Source organism: Anneissia japonica, unplaced genomic scaffold (genome assembly GCF_011630105.1).
Source record: "Anneissia japonica isolate Jap-2015-1 unplaced genomic scaffold, ASM1163010v1 scaffold287902_len55275_cov143, whole genome shotgun sequence".
Classification (NCBI taxonomy): Eukaryota; Metazoa; Echinodermata; class Crinoidea; order Comatulida; family Comatulidae; genus Anneissia; species Anneissia japonica.
The window spans coordinates 11,531-24,034 of record NW_022706343.1 but is presented as its reverse complement, the minus strand read 5'-3'; the positions used below and the strand labels follow the sequence as shown (position 1 = coordinate 24,034).

Sequence of the window (12,504 nt, the reverse complement as noted above, 5' to 3'; positions counted from 1 at the left end):
TTTTGATTTACATTTGGAACAGAATTTGGAGAGAGTGTTTGATCAAGTCAGAACTAAGTTTTGAAATTTGAATTACATTTTAAAGAAATTAGAACTACATTTTGGAAAATTTGAACTACGTTTTGAAAAATTTGAATTTCGTTTTGGGAAACTAGATCTACATTTTGAGAAATTAGACCTATGTTTTGATAAATTAGACATTGAATGCTGCAATTACATTTTGATTTTAACAGACTTTTGCTGCGTATGGCACACCGTATAAAAATTTTTTTTTAAAACAACTACTCACAAAATATAAAGGAATTGGGTCCGAATTCGGTAAACTTCAAACTCTTTCAATTGATTTTAGGTCAGACATTGGTCGCCGTAAAGTTTAAAGCAAAGCCCATTCTTTAAACTTGTTGTTTATTGTCGTTCAAAATAAACAGCTCGCTAACTGCAGACCCGTGGATTGATCGGGTCATTGATTCACACCTCACATGTTCCACAGAGACTCTCACTGCTAAAAATATCTTGTTACATCATGCATTACAAGTGGGCGGTCTTCCTTGCAATGGGTGTGATTGGTCGGATTGGTGGTTGTTGGGCAAAAAGTAAACTACAACATCAAGAAAGTTTAGGCAAAGGCTTGCCTAGCTCAAGCAAAGACCAAGGCCTTGACGCCTATGCCTACTGAATTATTAGGGTGTTCCCTTCCCATTGATGCTCGAGTAATGTCCGAATTTTTTTCACCGGAATATAATTTTGGATAGGCCATTTAATCATATTCGTAGACCTAGGGCAGTTTTTTAAATGTATCTGCCACCTCAATTTAAAAAAAAAAAAAAAGGAGTGATAATCCAATATTTTTTCTATGTGCCCTAACCACAAGATTTGCAGGTCTTTGTGACCAAAAGTCACCCTGTGAGATATTATGTCAGTCACTTAAAATTACTTTATTTTTATTTAAACAAAAAATTTTTCATTAATTTTTCATTGTGTTTGATTCATTTTCTTTAATTTTTTACCCTTAAATGGATATATTAGAAAAAATATATTTTTTTGATGTAAAAAATGATTGATTTGTTCATGCCATTTGGAAGGGGAGGGGGGCATTTTTTTTTTTAAATCAAAGCCCAAGGGAGGTGTTTATTCCAATGAGGCTCTAGAGGAGAGTTTTATTTGAGGGGGAATTTAATCAAAGGGGAAGTTTATTCAGTGTGGGCATTAATTTCAATACAACATTTAAAACGTAGTTCCCAACCATTTTAAACAAAAAAATTGGGCAAATTTTCATCTTTCTTGTAATGGTTGCTGAAAATGTATTCTAATACAGTACTCTATCCCCAATTCAAAACCAATGTTTAATTTTTTTTGTTTCGTATCTTTTGTCTGGGAAAAGTTCACACTGGTACAATACATGAATTAAAAGTAAAGAAGGGGTAGGCTTATACCTGACTTGTTGCAGATTTTTTTTTTTTTAGTAATAAAAGTGTGTAAATTAGCAAAAATCAGAATTAATTTGATGTGCATCCATCTCATTGGAAGATTAGGAATGATTTAATCCTTTTTAATTAACAGTTTAATGTTTTAATTGAATATGAAGCATTTTTAATTAATTTTAGGTTAAGTATTATAATTAACTAATTAATTAATTTCTATCAATTGAAATATTACCTGTTATACCTACTGTAAATACTTTTATAAAACTGAGATTTTCTTTTTTTTTTATTGTTTCTCAATGTCATAATATGATTCAACATATTTTGTACAAAGGAAATTTGATTTTAAATATATACTGTACAGTATATGACTTTGAGGAATCTATGAATAATATTTTAGTTCAAAGCCAAAAATATCTTTTGGACATCTAAAAAGATAAAATTTAATTACTCTATAAATCGTAATAAAAGAAGGTGTATTCATTTACAAAACTGTATAATTTAAAATTTAGTAAAATAAGTTTGAAAAAAATTAATGGATTAATATAATCTCATATTTCTGTATTTTCATCTTTAGATTTATAAAAGAATGTTTATCCTCAAGAAATAAAAAATAATCATGTTTGGGCGTAGGAAGAAAAAGGCACCAACGCCTCCTCCCCGATCAACAGCGACTAAGCTAACAGATGGAGGCACAGCAAATGATGAAAGAGCTCCGAAGCTCAGTAGCCGCCAGAGTAGTGTTACATCAACTACAAGTAACGATTCAGTTGGAAAACCCAAGAAAAGAACTGCGCCCTCTCCCCCAACCAATACATCAACAGTTAATAACCAAAGGCCGGGAGTGTTATCAAAAAAGATTCAAAATGTGAACGTTCAACAAAACTCTATTGACGAAAGTAGAAAAAATTCTTCGGAGATTACTTTCAGCAGTTTTAAACAACCACCAAGTCAGGACAATGAAAGCAAACAGGTTGAAATTGGAAATGAGAGAACTAAAAATAACATTAATGGATACATGAACCGTAATGGTGCAGATGCAAAGGCTAAAGGGGACAGATTTAGGCTGATCCCAGTAGAATCGTGGGAAGAAAATGAAGTCCTCCAGTGGCTAGCATCCCGAAAAATGCAGTATTTTCATGAACTGTTCTCCGGTATGTTATTTTATATTTGTTCACTATGATTATTCTTGATGGATTATTTTCAATGTCTTGTTTGTATTGTTTCAATCAATCGTTCGGCTGTTCCACCCACTCCTGTGTCACCCCTCCTGAAACTTCCACATGTTGTTCAATGTTGTTTTTTCCGTTTATGTGTTGCTATACACATTGCAGTAATCATAGGACAATGTGTCATTTATTTTTAAAATATTTGTTTTTGTTGTTATGTAATTCATTTAACATTGTACAGTATGTGGTAAATATATTCAAAGCTACTGTACACCTAAATCTTTGTCACTCAAAACAATTTGGTACTTTCAAAATGAAAGTAAGTAACAACATTAACATAAAAAGTAAAAGGTTATTGTGTTAAAAAAAAGAAAAGTTAATCTAAAGGAATTCCAAAAAGAGGGGCCCAGGGAAGTACTTTCACAGATGAAGGATGTACACCACGTCAGCCCCACCATGGTTGGGGCTGAGGTAAGAAAATTTGTGATTATGGTCACCTCTAGATCTACTGGAAATTGATTTTTCAGACTTAAAATTTGAATATAATTTTCTTTATATCGCCATTAAAAAAACATTTTGAACGGTTTAGGGGGCGGCTGGGCCCCTCCCTTGAATCCACCATTGAGACATATGGTATTTGTACGGATACAATGTCTATATTCCCGACCTAAGATTTAAATCATGCTTAAGTTGAAACATTTAACTGCTTATTAGACAACTTGATGATCAAATTTCAGCACAATTTTACACACCTGCATAAGAATCTCATCACCTGATTTTCAACTCAGAACTTTGTTTTTTTTCTATCCGCGTAATCATTCAATGAAATATTTTATTTTAAAATGTATAACTATACGGATAAAAATTACAAATAAAAACAACTACAAAAGCAGAAGCAGAAAGCATAAAATAGGTTTGTACATTTAAGTGCCATCCATGTTTTAAGTGTGTATTAATTTTTTTGTACAGTTATTATTTGAGAAGTAAAAGAAATGAAATAATTTTTCATATTGCCATTTTTTTCTGAATTTAAGTAAAGTTTACTGATGTACTGTTCCACAACCAGAAAAAAGTAAAGTAAATAAAAGTTAAAAAAATAATGTTTTTAATATTTTTATTTTAGTGATTAAATATACAATACCAAATATTACTGCTGTAGATTTTAATATGAAACAATAGCATTTCAATATTAAACAATTGCATAAATTATTTTCTTAAATAATAATGTTTTTGTGATAATAATTTATGATAATATTACTATAATGTGATAAAATTATTTTGTGTCTTCAGGTTTAAATTCCATTAAACTTGTATCAAGACTTAAAACTTTCTAGTAGAATTATCAGGAAATAATTAATTATGGATTACTAATTTACAGATTCAGATCCCCACGCACAACACACACCACACAGACACAGACACCCACATAAACTCACAATTGTAGTATCCCTCTCATACTCTACAATATAAGTGTAAATGTGATACAATATGCACACAGTTGAAGTGTAGTCTTAATACAGTGTGAGTATAGTAATTGTAGATGCTTTTTGTGACGTGCACAATTACGCTCAGACGTAAGTAATCCTTATAAAATCATATATTTCACACTAACAGTAAGTGTATAAAAATATTCTGGGAGTACTAGTAAGTATTAGTGGTCTCAGATTTGCTGCTGGTTGTGGGTAAGCTGGTGTACATGTGGTTTCTAATTTCAGGTTTTGTAAAGTATTATTGTTTCAATGAAATGTGTTTATCAATACGTTTGACACTATAGTAAAAGTTAATGTACAAATTCCTTTAGTATAATTCATAATTCAGTTTCGTAACTAATGTATCCTTTGAGGTGTAAACAAAGCCAGGCATACAGTAGACAGTCAGATTTTTGTCTGTCAGATTCCACAGACATAACTTGTTTGGTCAGATAATTTTGAAACAAGCATATACTATAAAGTCCTCTCCAGACTCAAATTTTATTTGACAAAAACATGTGATATGTCTAAATATGGTCATTATAACTTCACATCATGACCATATATAGGCACATCATGACTATACATGGGCAGTTTTTTATTTGATAGTCTGGACACACTGTCAGACAAAGTCTTATCCAAAATCTGTCAAAATTTGGTGCCATGCTCAAGTAAGCCTAGATGTTACATTATCAAATTTTGTTTGACAAAAATATGCAGTCTTATCTATTTGCTTTGTGGGCTATTGATTACTGCAAATGCATATATTGTCTTGATAACCTGTCATTCAAATTTAACTTACCTTTACATGCACAGTTTGTCATCATGCACGTATAAAATTGTTTTCATACACTGACAGTCTTCACATGGAAGATATTTGATATGCGTTTTTTTGTTGTTGATCATGTTTGGAGTTTTATACGTGCAGTCTTTATACGTGCAGTATTTTTCCAACACAATACTGTATCATATTTTCAATTATCTGCATGCAGTCGTCATGTGTCCCAAGTCTCTCCACATACTCATGTGTCCAATATGCTCTACACATCAGCATGTGTCTAGTTATCCTCTACACACAGGTTGTGACCAATTCCCTGCACACAGTCATGTGTCCATTATACTCATGACACAGTTTGTGTCCAATTCCCTACACACCAGCATGTGAAGAAGCATGTTTCCAATTCTCAACACACATTTCCCATGGCATATACTGTGTCTGCTTCCATCCATGTTGATGATTTTCCAAACTTGTTTTCAAAGGTTCTGTAGAGGATGTGAAATAGTGTGTGACTCTTTGAAGTTTAATCATGGTACTACATACATTGCTGTGGACTGGGAACCCACAGCGCTGCATCTTAGGTACCAATCATCTCAGGAAAGGGTAAGGGTTATAATTAGTTTTTCGTATTTCATTTATTATTTATTAGAAATACAATGAAAAAATGAATTATTATTAAATATACAGTATTTAAGAAGATGTTGAAAACTCTATTGTTTCCTTCTGATTAGGAATTGACTATTACTAGATGCCAACATCATTCGAGCACCTGTGTATACTGTTCTGGCGGGCCTTGCGCCTTAAATTGCTGGGGAATGGTGCGGTGGTGTTTGGTTTCATCTGCGTTGTTTTATTTTTTTTCTCTCTTTTTCTGGTTTTCTTCTGTTAGATATATTTCATTATCAAAGTATATTAGTAAAAAGTACAAAAAAAAGAAGCAAAAAGCACTCTGATCTTCATTAGACAGCGTTATGTAAATGATGTATGTAATAACTTAAGTCAGCTGATCTTGGGCTGAAGAATCCATTTGAATTAATAAAAAATGAAGCCGGCCACTGTCATGTTATGTATATATTTTTACAAGTTTTCCAAATCTCTGTGGTCAGTGTTTCCAAATAAGTTGAAATCCTTAACCTGGTACACAACCTTTCAATTCAGTATTATTTGCTCCAAGAGCTACCAGTGGGCTATTATTCATTCTACACAAGAAACAATTACATTTACATTCATCCATATACAGTTGCAATAGCCAAAAAAATCAAGATAATATAAACTAACTAAACAAGTATAGATCAATGTGTTACAAGGAGATCAGTACAGACATTTGAACCTGATTCAATCCAATGCTGCTCACCTTGTGTTCCAGCTTGAAGACTGGAATCTAGAGACAATATTGATTTCATGTGATTTTGTAATTATCTTTCTAAATTCAAATTTAGGTTGTCAAGGATCACGAGAGTGTTGAGAAAAGTCACAAGTTACAAACAGAACCAATTGATTTAGATGAATGTTTACGAGCATTTACAAAAGAAGAGGAGCTAGGAGAAGATGAGCTGTATTACTGTTCAATGTGCAAGGAACACAGATTAGCTGCAAAGAAATTAGAAATATGGAGGCTGCCACCAATTTTGGTAAGATCTATTTGTGGAGTAACTAAATTGTTTTTGCATGGTATGCAGCCATGCAAACATGCTATGCAAAAAGCAAACAGAATAATGTATACATATTGTTTAACTATTTTAGGAAATCATGCTTAAAATTACTTGGTTTTGACTTTAAGATATATTTATGATGTTAATGTATGCTTTTAAAAAAAATAATATAATAATTTAAGATGTAAGTATACAATATGTTCTGCCATATTTATCTACAAGTTTTTGTGGTGTCTTTTCAGATTGTTCATATGAAAAGATTTCAATTTGTAAATGGGAGATGGGTCAAATCACAAAAAATTGTCAAATTTCCAAAAGAAGAATTTGATCCATCAAACTTCCTTGCTCCCAGAGAAATACCCCAAACACCGTTACTACCAGTGACGCCAAAAAAGACAGTACCCGAGAAAGGGGTTGTACCTGAGAAGGGGGTCGTACCTGAGAAAGGGGTTAATGTTAGCGCAATCAATATGAATGAAGACCATGCAAATAAATAATCAAAAACAGAAAGTGGACATACAGCGGGGTCCCCAGCTCACAGGGGAACATCACAAAAAAGTTCATCTGAGAGAGACAGTGCAGAACAAAATGGGGTTACATCTGACTCAGAAATTAATGAAAATTTAATAAGGATTTTTGTTTGTCTTTGTTCAACCAGTTTCTTATATATGTTTGTGCAATGCCAAATATTTTTTTTTTAAATTTTCCAACTATGCATTGAAAAACATTGTCAATGGCTAAAAGCACCTTAAAATATTCTAAAAATGGGTTGAATTCAGAAATATCTATAATATGTATGACTTAATTATATTTTTATTATTAAAAATATGTAGTTATAATTGTTTTTTTTTTCTTTTGTAAAAGCTAGGGATCTGCCACATTCATCTGTTTCCACCTACTTAAATGCTAATCATTATCTCAATATAGCATCTTTACTCTCTTTGCCTTAGAAGGTCTGTCTTTTTCCTTTTTCCCTGAATATATATTCCTCTTTTATCCTCAATCAACGTAACCATTGTTTCTTTTTTGTAGTGTTCAAATCAATTGTACATAGATGTGTATAAGAGACAGTTCATGCAGTACCATGTGACTGTGCTGGATTGTCACATGACGTTTATGCGGTGCCATGTGTCCATGCTGGATTGTCACATGACATTTGTGTAATTCAGTTCATTCTAACATTCTCAGGGTAGAGAAGTAGTTATCTAGAAGAAGGAAGTGGCTGATAAAAATGCTAATTTCAATAATAAGAATAATTTTAAATACACCCTCTTCTTGCATCCATGCATTCCCACTCCCCTTCCCACCCCACCTTCACCTTGTAACCTTGTTCTCAAAATCATAGATCCGTTCCTTGTGCAAATGATGTTTCATGCAGCATATCAGCCAATTCCAGATCGGTAACTCAATATTGAAATATTATCATGCAGCACTGGCATCATAAATAGTGTGGACAGCCATTAGAGTCAAATGTGTCTAATGTTTATAAATCTCAGGTTTATATCATCACGATCCTTCTATCCTAAATGTGTAATTTTTAAAATCAGCATTGGTATTGTGCAGGAATAACAAGGAAATTAAATTCAAATGCTATTATTATATGTACTGTATACAGAGTATAGGTTTCCATGTCCAACTCATTGATAATAAGGTTCTTATATGTTCACATTTATGTAGAAAATTAAGTACATCTTAATAAGGATTTTTGTTTGTCTTTGTTCAACCAGTTTCTTATATATGTTTGTGCAATGCCAAATATTTTTTTTTTAAATTTTCCAACTATGCATTGAAAAACATTGTCAATGGCTAAAAGCACCTTAAAATATTCTAAAAATGGGTTGAATTCAGAAATATCTATAATATGTATGACTTAATTATATTTTTATTATTAAAAATATGTAGTTATAATTGTTTTTTTTTTCTTTTGTAAAAGCTAGGGATCTGCCACATTCATCTGTTTCCACCTACTTAAATGCTAATCATTATCTCAATATAGCATCTTTACTCTCTTTGCCTTAGAAGGTCTGTCTTTTTCCTTTTTCCCTGAATATATATTCCTCTTTTATCCTCAATCAACGTAACCATTGTTTCTTTTTTGTAGTGTTCAAATCAATTGTACATAGATGTGTATAAGAGACAGTTCATGCAGTACCATGTGACTGTGCTGGATTGTCACATGACGTTTATGCGGTGCCATGTGTCCATGCTGGATTGTCACATGACATTTGTGTAATTCAGTTCATTCTAACATTCTCAGGGTAGAGAAGTAGTTATCTAGAAGAAGGAAGTGGCTGATAAAAATGCTAATTTCAATAATAAGAATAATTTTAAATACACCCTCTTCTTGCATCCATGCATTCCCACTCCCCTTCCCACCCCACCTTCACCTTGTAACCTTGTTCTCAAAATCATAGATCCGTTCCTTGTGCAAATGATGTTTCATGCAGCATATCAGCCAATTCCAGATCGGTAACTCAATATTGAAATATTATCATGCAGCACTGGCATCATAAATAGTGTGGACAGCCATTAGAGTCAAATGTGTCTAATGTTTATAAATCTCAGGTTTATATCATCACGATCCTTCTATCCTAAATGTGTAATTTTTAAAATCAGCATTGGTATTGTGCAGGAATAACAAGGAAATTAAATTCAAATGCTATTATTATATGTACTGTATACAGAGTATAGGTTTCCATGTCCAACTCATTGATAATAAGGTTCTTATATGTTCACATTTATGTAGAAAATTAAGTACATCTTAATAAGGATTTTTGTTTGTCTTTGTTCAACCAGTTTCTTATATATGTTTGTGCAATGCCAAATATTTTTTTTTTAAATTTTCCAACTATGCATTGAAAAACATTGTCAATGGCTAAAAGCACCTTAAAATATTCTAAAAATGGGTTGAATTCAGAAATATCTATAATATGTATGACTTAATTATATTTTTATTATTAAAAATATGTAGTTATAATTGTTTTTTTTTTCTTTTGTAAAAGCTAGGGATCTGCCACATTCATCTGTTTCCACCTACTTAAATGCTAATCATTATCTCAATATAGCATCTTTACTCTCTTTGCCTTAGAAGGTCTGTCTTTTTCCTTTTTCCCTGAATATATATTCCTCTTTTATCCTCAATCAACGTAACCATTGTTTCTTTTTTGTAGTGTTCAAATCAATTGTACATAGATGTGTATAAGAGACAGTTCATGCAGTACCATGTGACTGTGCTGGATTGTCACATGACGTTTATGCGGTGCCATGTGTCCATGCTGGATTGTCACATGACATTTGTGTAATTCAGTTCATTCTAACATTCTCAGGGTAGAGAAGTAGTTATCTAGAAGAAGGAAGTGGCTGATAAAAATGCTAATTTCAATAATAAGAATAATTTTAAATACACCCTCTTCTTGCATCCATGCATTCCCACTCCCCTTCCCACCCCACCTTCACCTTGTAACCTTGTTCTCAAAATCATAGATCCGTTCCTTGTGCAAATGATGTTTCATGCAGCATATCAGCCAATTCCAGATCGGTAACTCAATATTGAAATATTATCATGCAGCACTGGCATCATAAATAGTGTGGACAGCCATTAGAGTCAAATGTGTCTAATGTTTATAAATCTCAGGTTTATATCATCACGATCCTTCTATCCTAAATGTGTAATTTTTAAAATCAGCATTGGTATTGTGCAGGAATAACAAGGAAATTAAATTCAAATGCTATTATTATATGTACTGTATACAGAGTATAGGTTTCCATGTCCAACTCATTGATAATAAGGTTCTTATATGTTCACATTTATGTAGAAAATTAAGTACATCTTAATAAGGATTTTTGTTTGTCTTTGTTCAACCAGTTTCTTATATATGTTTGTGCAATGCCAAATATTTTTTTTTTTTATTTTCCAACTATGCATTGAAAAACATTGTCAATGGCTAAAAGCACCTTAAAATATTCTAAAAATGGGTTGAATTCAGAAATATCTATAATATGTATGACTTAATTATATTTTTATTATTAAAAATATGTAGTTATAATTGGTTTTTTTTCTTTTGTAAAAGCTAGGGATCTGCCACATTCATCTGTTTCCACCTACTTAAATGCTAATCATTATCTCAATATAGCATCTTTACTCTCTTTGCCTTAGAAGGTCTGTCTTTTTCCTTTTTCCCTGAATATATATTCCTCTTTTATCCTCAATCAACGTAACCATTGTTTCTTTTTTGTAGTGTTCAAATCAATTGTACATTCCATGTATTCAATTTGATTTCTGTAATTAATGGAAATGTGTCGAAATGGAAGTTGTTAAAACATTCTGTATAAGGTTTTTCCACCCTTGTTCCTCTATGAATCATAGACGTCTTCATTTCATTTATTTATTTTACCTTAAAAAAGGTCTAAAGACCTAATTTGAAGAAGCCAATGCTTCTACGACTGTGAGCCAGAAGTCCCAAAATCATTATTAACATCATTAGTAGCACCACTATCTGCCTCATGATTATCATTATCTTCATGACAGTCATTGACATCATTACCGTAATCATTAACAATATTATCACTAAGATCAGCTCTATCATTATTGTTATATAATTTATTCTTGTTTTGTGCATAAAAATGGAAATTAATTGCCATGTTTATACTTTTGCTCCACTATAGCAAGCAAAATATGTTTTCCTTTATTTTAACAATTTTTATTTTTTTTAATTTTTAGTAGTTACTTTTTCAAAGTCTTCCTGATACACGCCATTACCTGCCAAACAGAAAGGAACATTATTTAGACTGATAAATGTATTTGTTCAATATGTAGCTATGGTTTATTTTGTTTTAATTATTTAAAACCACATGTATTTCCTACTCATTGTATATCTGGGGTCATGAAGTGCAAGAAAAAACAAAAAAATCCAAAATCCTTTGTTACTTTTCTTTTATATGAAGTACTCATTCATTATTACTTTTGTATTGCAATGTAATGATTTGCATACAATTAACATCTTATTTAAAGAACTTACTGGTACATAACTGACTGTTCAAACAGTAAGGTGTTTCTTGTTTTAATATATTTTTGGCTGGAAATTTAAATGGATTTTTTTTTAAACGAAAATTCATTACGTTTTTAGTTGCCTAAAGAACTTTCTGCTAAAAACATACGGTAACATTTCAAAGGTTTTTACAAGACGTTCTCTAACACGTTCATTCAAATTCATTCAAGCATGAATTATCACCGCATACAGTAGGAGGTATTTTGATACATTTGGCTTTCCATAATTGTACTGCCTAATACCAAGGCAATTTTAATAAAATACTGTATAATTATTTTGGCTGTCCAGACTTGTGAAATCATTCATCACTCACTCTGTGTTATTTCAATACGTGTATGTATACTTAATTAAAACAAAAACATAAAACAAAAGTAGTTGTTTATCATCAATATTTTGTTTTTTTTTTGTTTTTGTTTTTTTTTTGTTTTTTTAAAGAAAGACTGCATTTTGAATTATAAAGATGATTTTAAATACAGTTATTAAATGACTGATGAAACAAGAATATTATTTTACAATGTTTTGAAAGTGTAAAAAGCAAACTTGATTCATTGAAAAAAAGAAATTAATTATGTTGATGTAATGATAATATAATGAATGTATAAAAGCATTAATTAATGGTAAACATTAGTTAAAGATAAATGTATAAAACATTAATTGAACTGTAAACATACTATTTGAATTTATTTTAATATGATTTTTTTTTGTCTAAGCAAGAATGTAAAATGATTATTTCTGTGCATTATTTTGCGTGCATTTTATCGTGACATGTACAATTACTGTATTTCCCAAGGACTGTAATTAAACATAATTCACATAGCAGAATGCAATTGTAGACCTTATTGGTTTGTATTGTGAGTTGTGTCGATTATTTTCTACAGAATATTGAATATGTTTAGAAGTATGAATATATCCTAAAACAAAATAAACAGTGAATACTTAAACATAGTACTGATGTGTGTGAATTGTT

At 31.3% G+C, this 12,504-nt stretch overlaps 1 protein-coding gene across 2 annotated transcripts; it reads left to right on the top strand.

Moving 5' to 3' along the window:
- Nucleotides 1–2,486: 2,486 nt before the first annotated feature.
- On the top strand, nucleotides 2,487–7,064 carry LOC117106114 (ubiquitin carboxyl-terminal hydrolase 32-like). 2 transcript variants are annotated; one of them, XM_033247460.1, is made up of 3 exons: nucleotides 2,487–2,575; nucleotides 6,277–6,468; nucleotides 6,732–7,064. In XM_033247460.1, exons 1-3 carry the CDS (start codon nucleotides 2,561–2,563, stop codon nucleotides 6,984–6,986), a joined length of 462 nt encoding a protein of 153 aa, XP_033103351.1. In that variant the 5' UTR covers nucleotides 2,487–2,560; the 3' UTR covers nucleotides 6,987–7,064. The 2 variants fall into 2 exon arrangements, with proteins under 2 accessions (XP_033103351.1, XP_033103350.1); XM_033247459.1 differs by lacking the exon at nucleotides 2,487–2,575 and adding an exon at nucleotides 5,172–5,440.
- The last annotated feature ends 5,440 nt before the right edge of the window (nucleotides 7,065–12,504 follow it).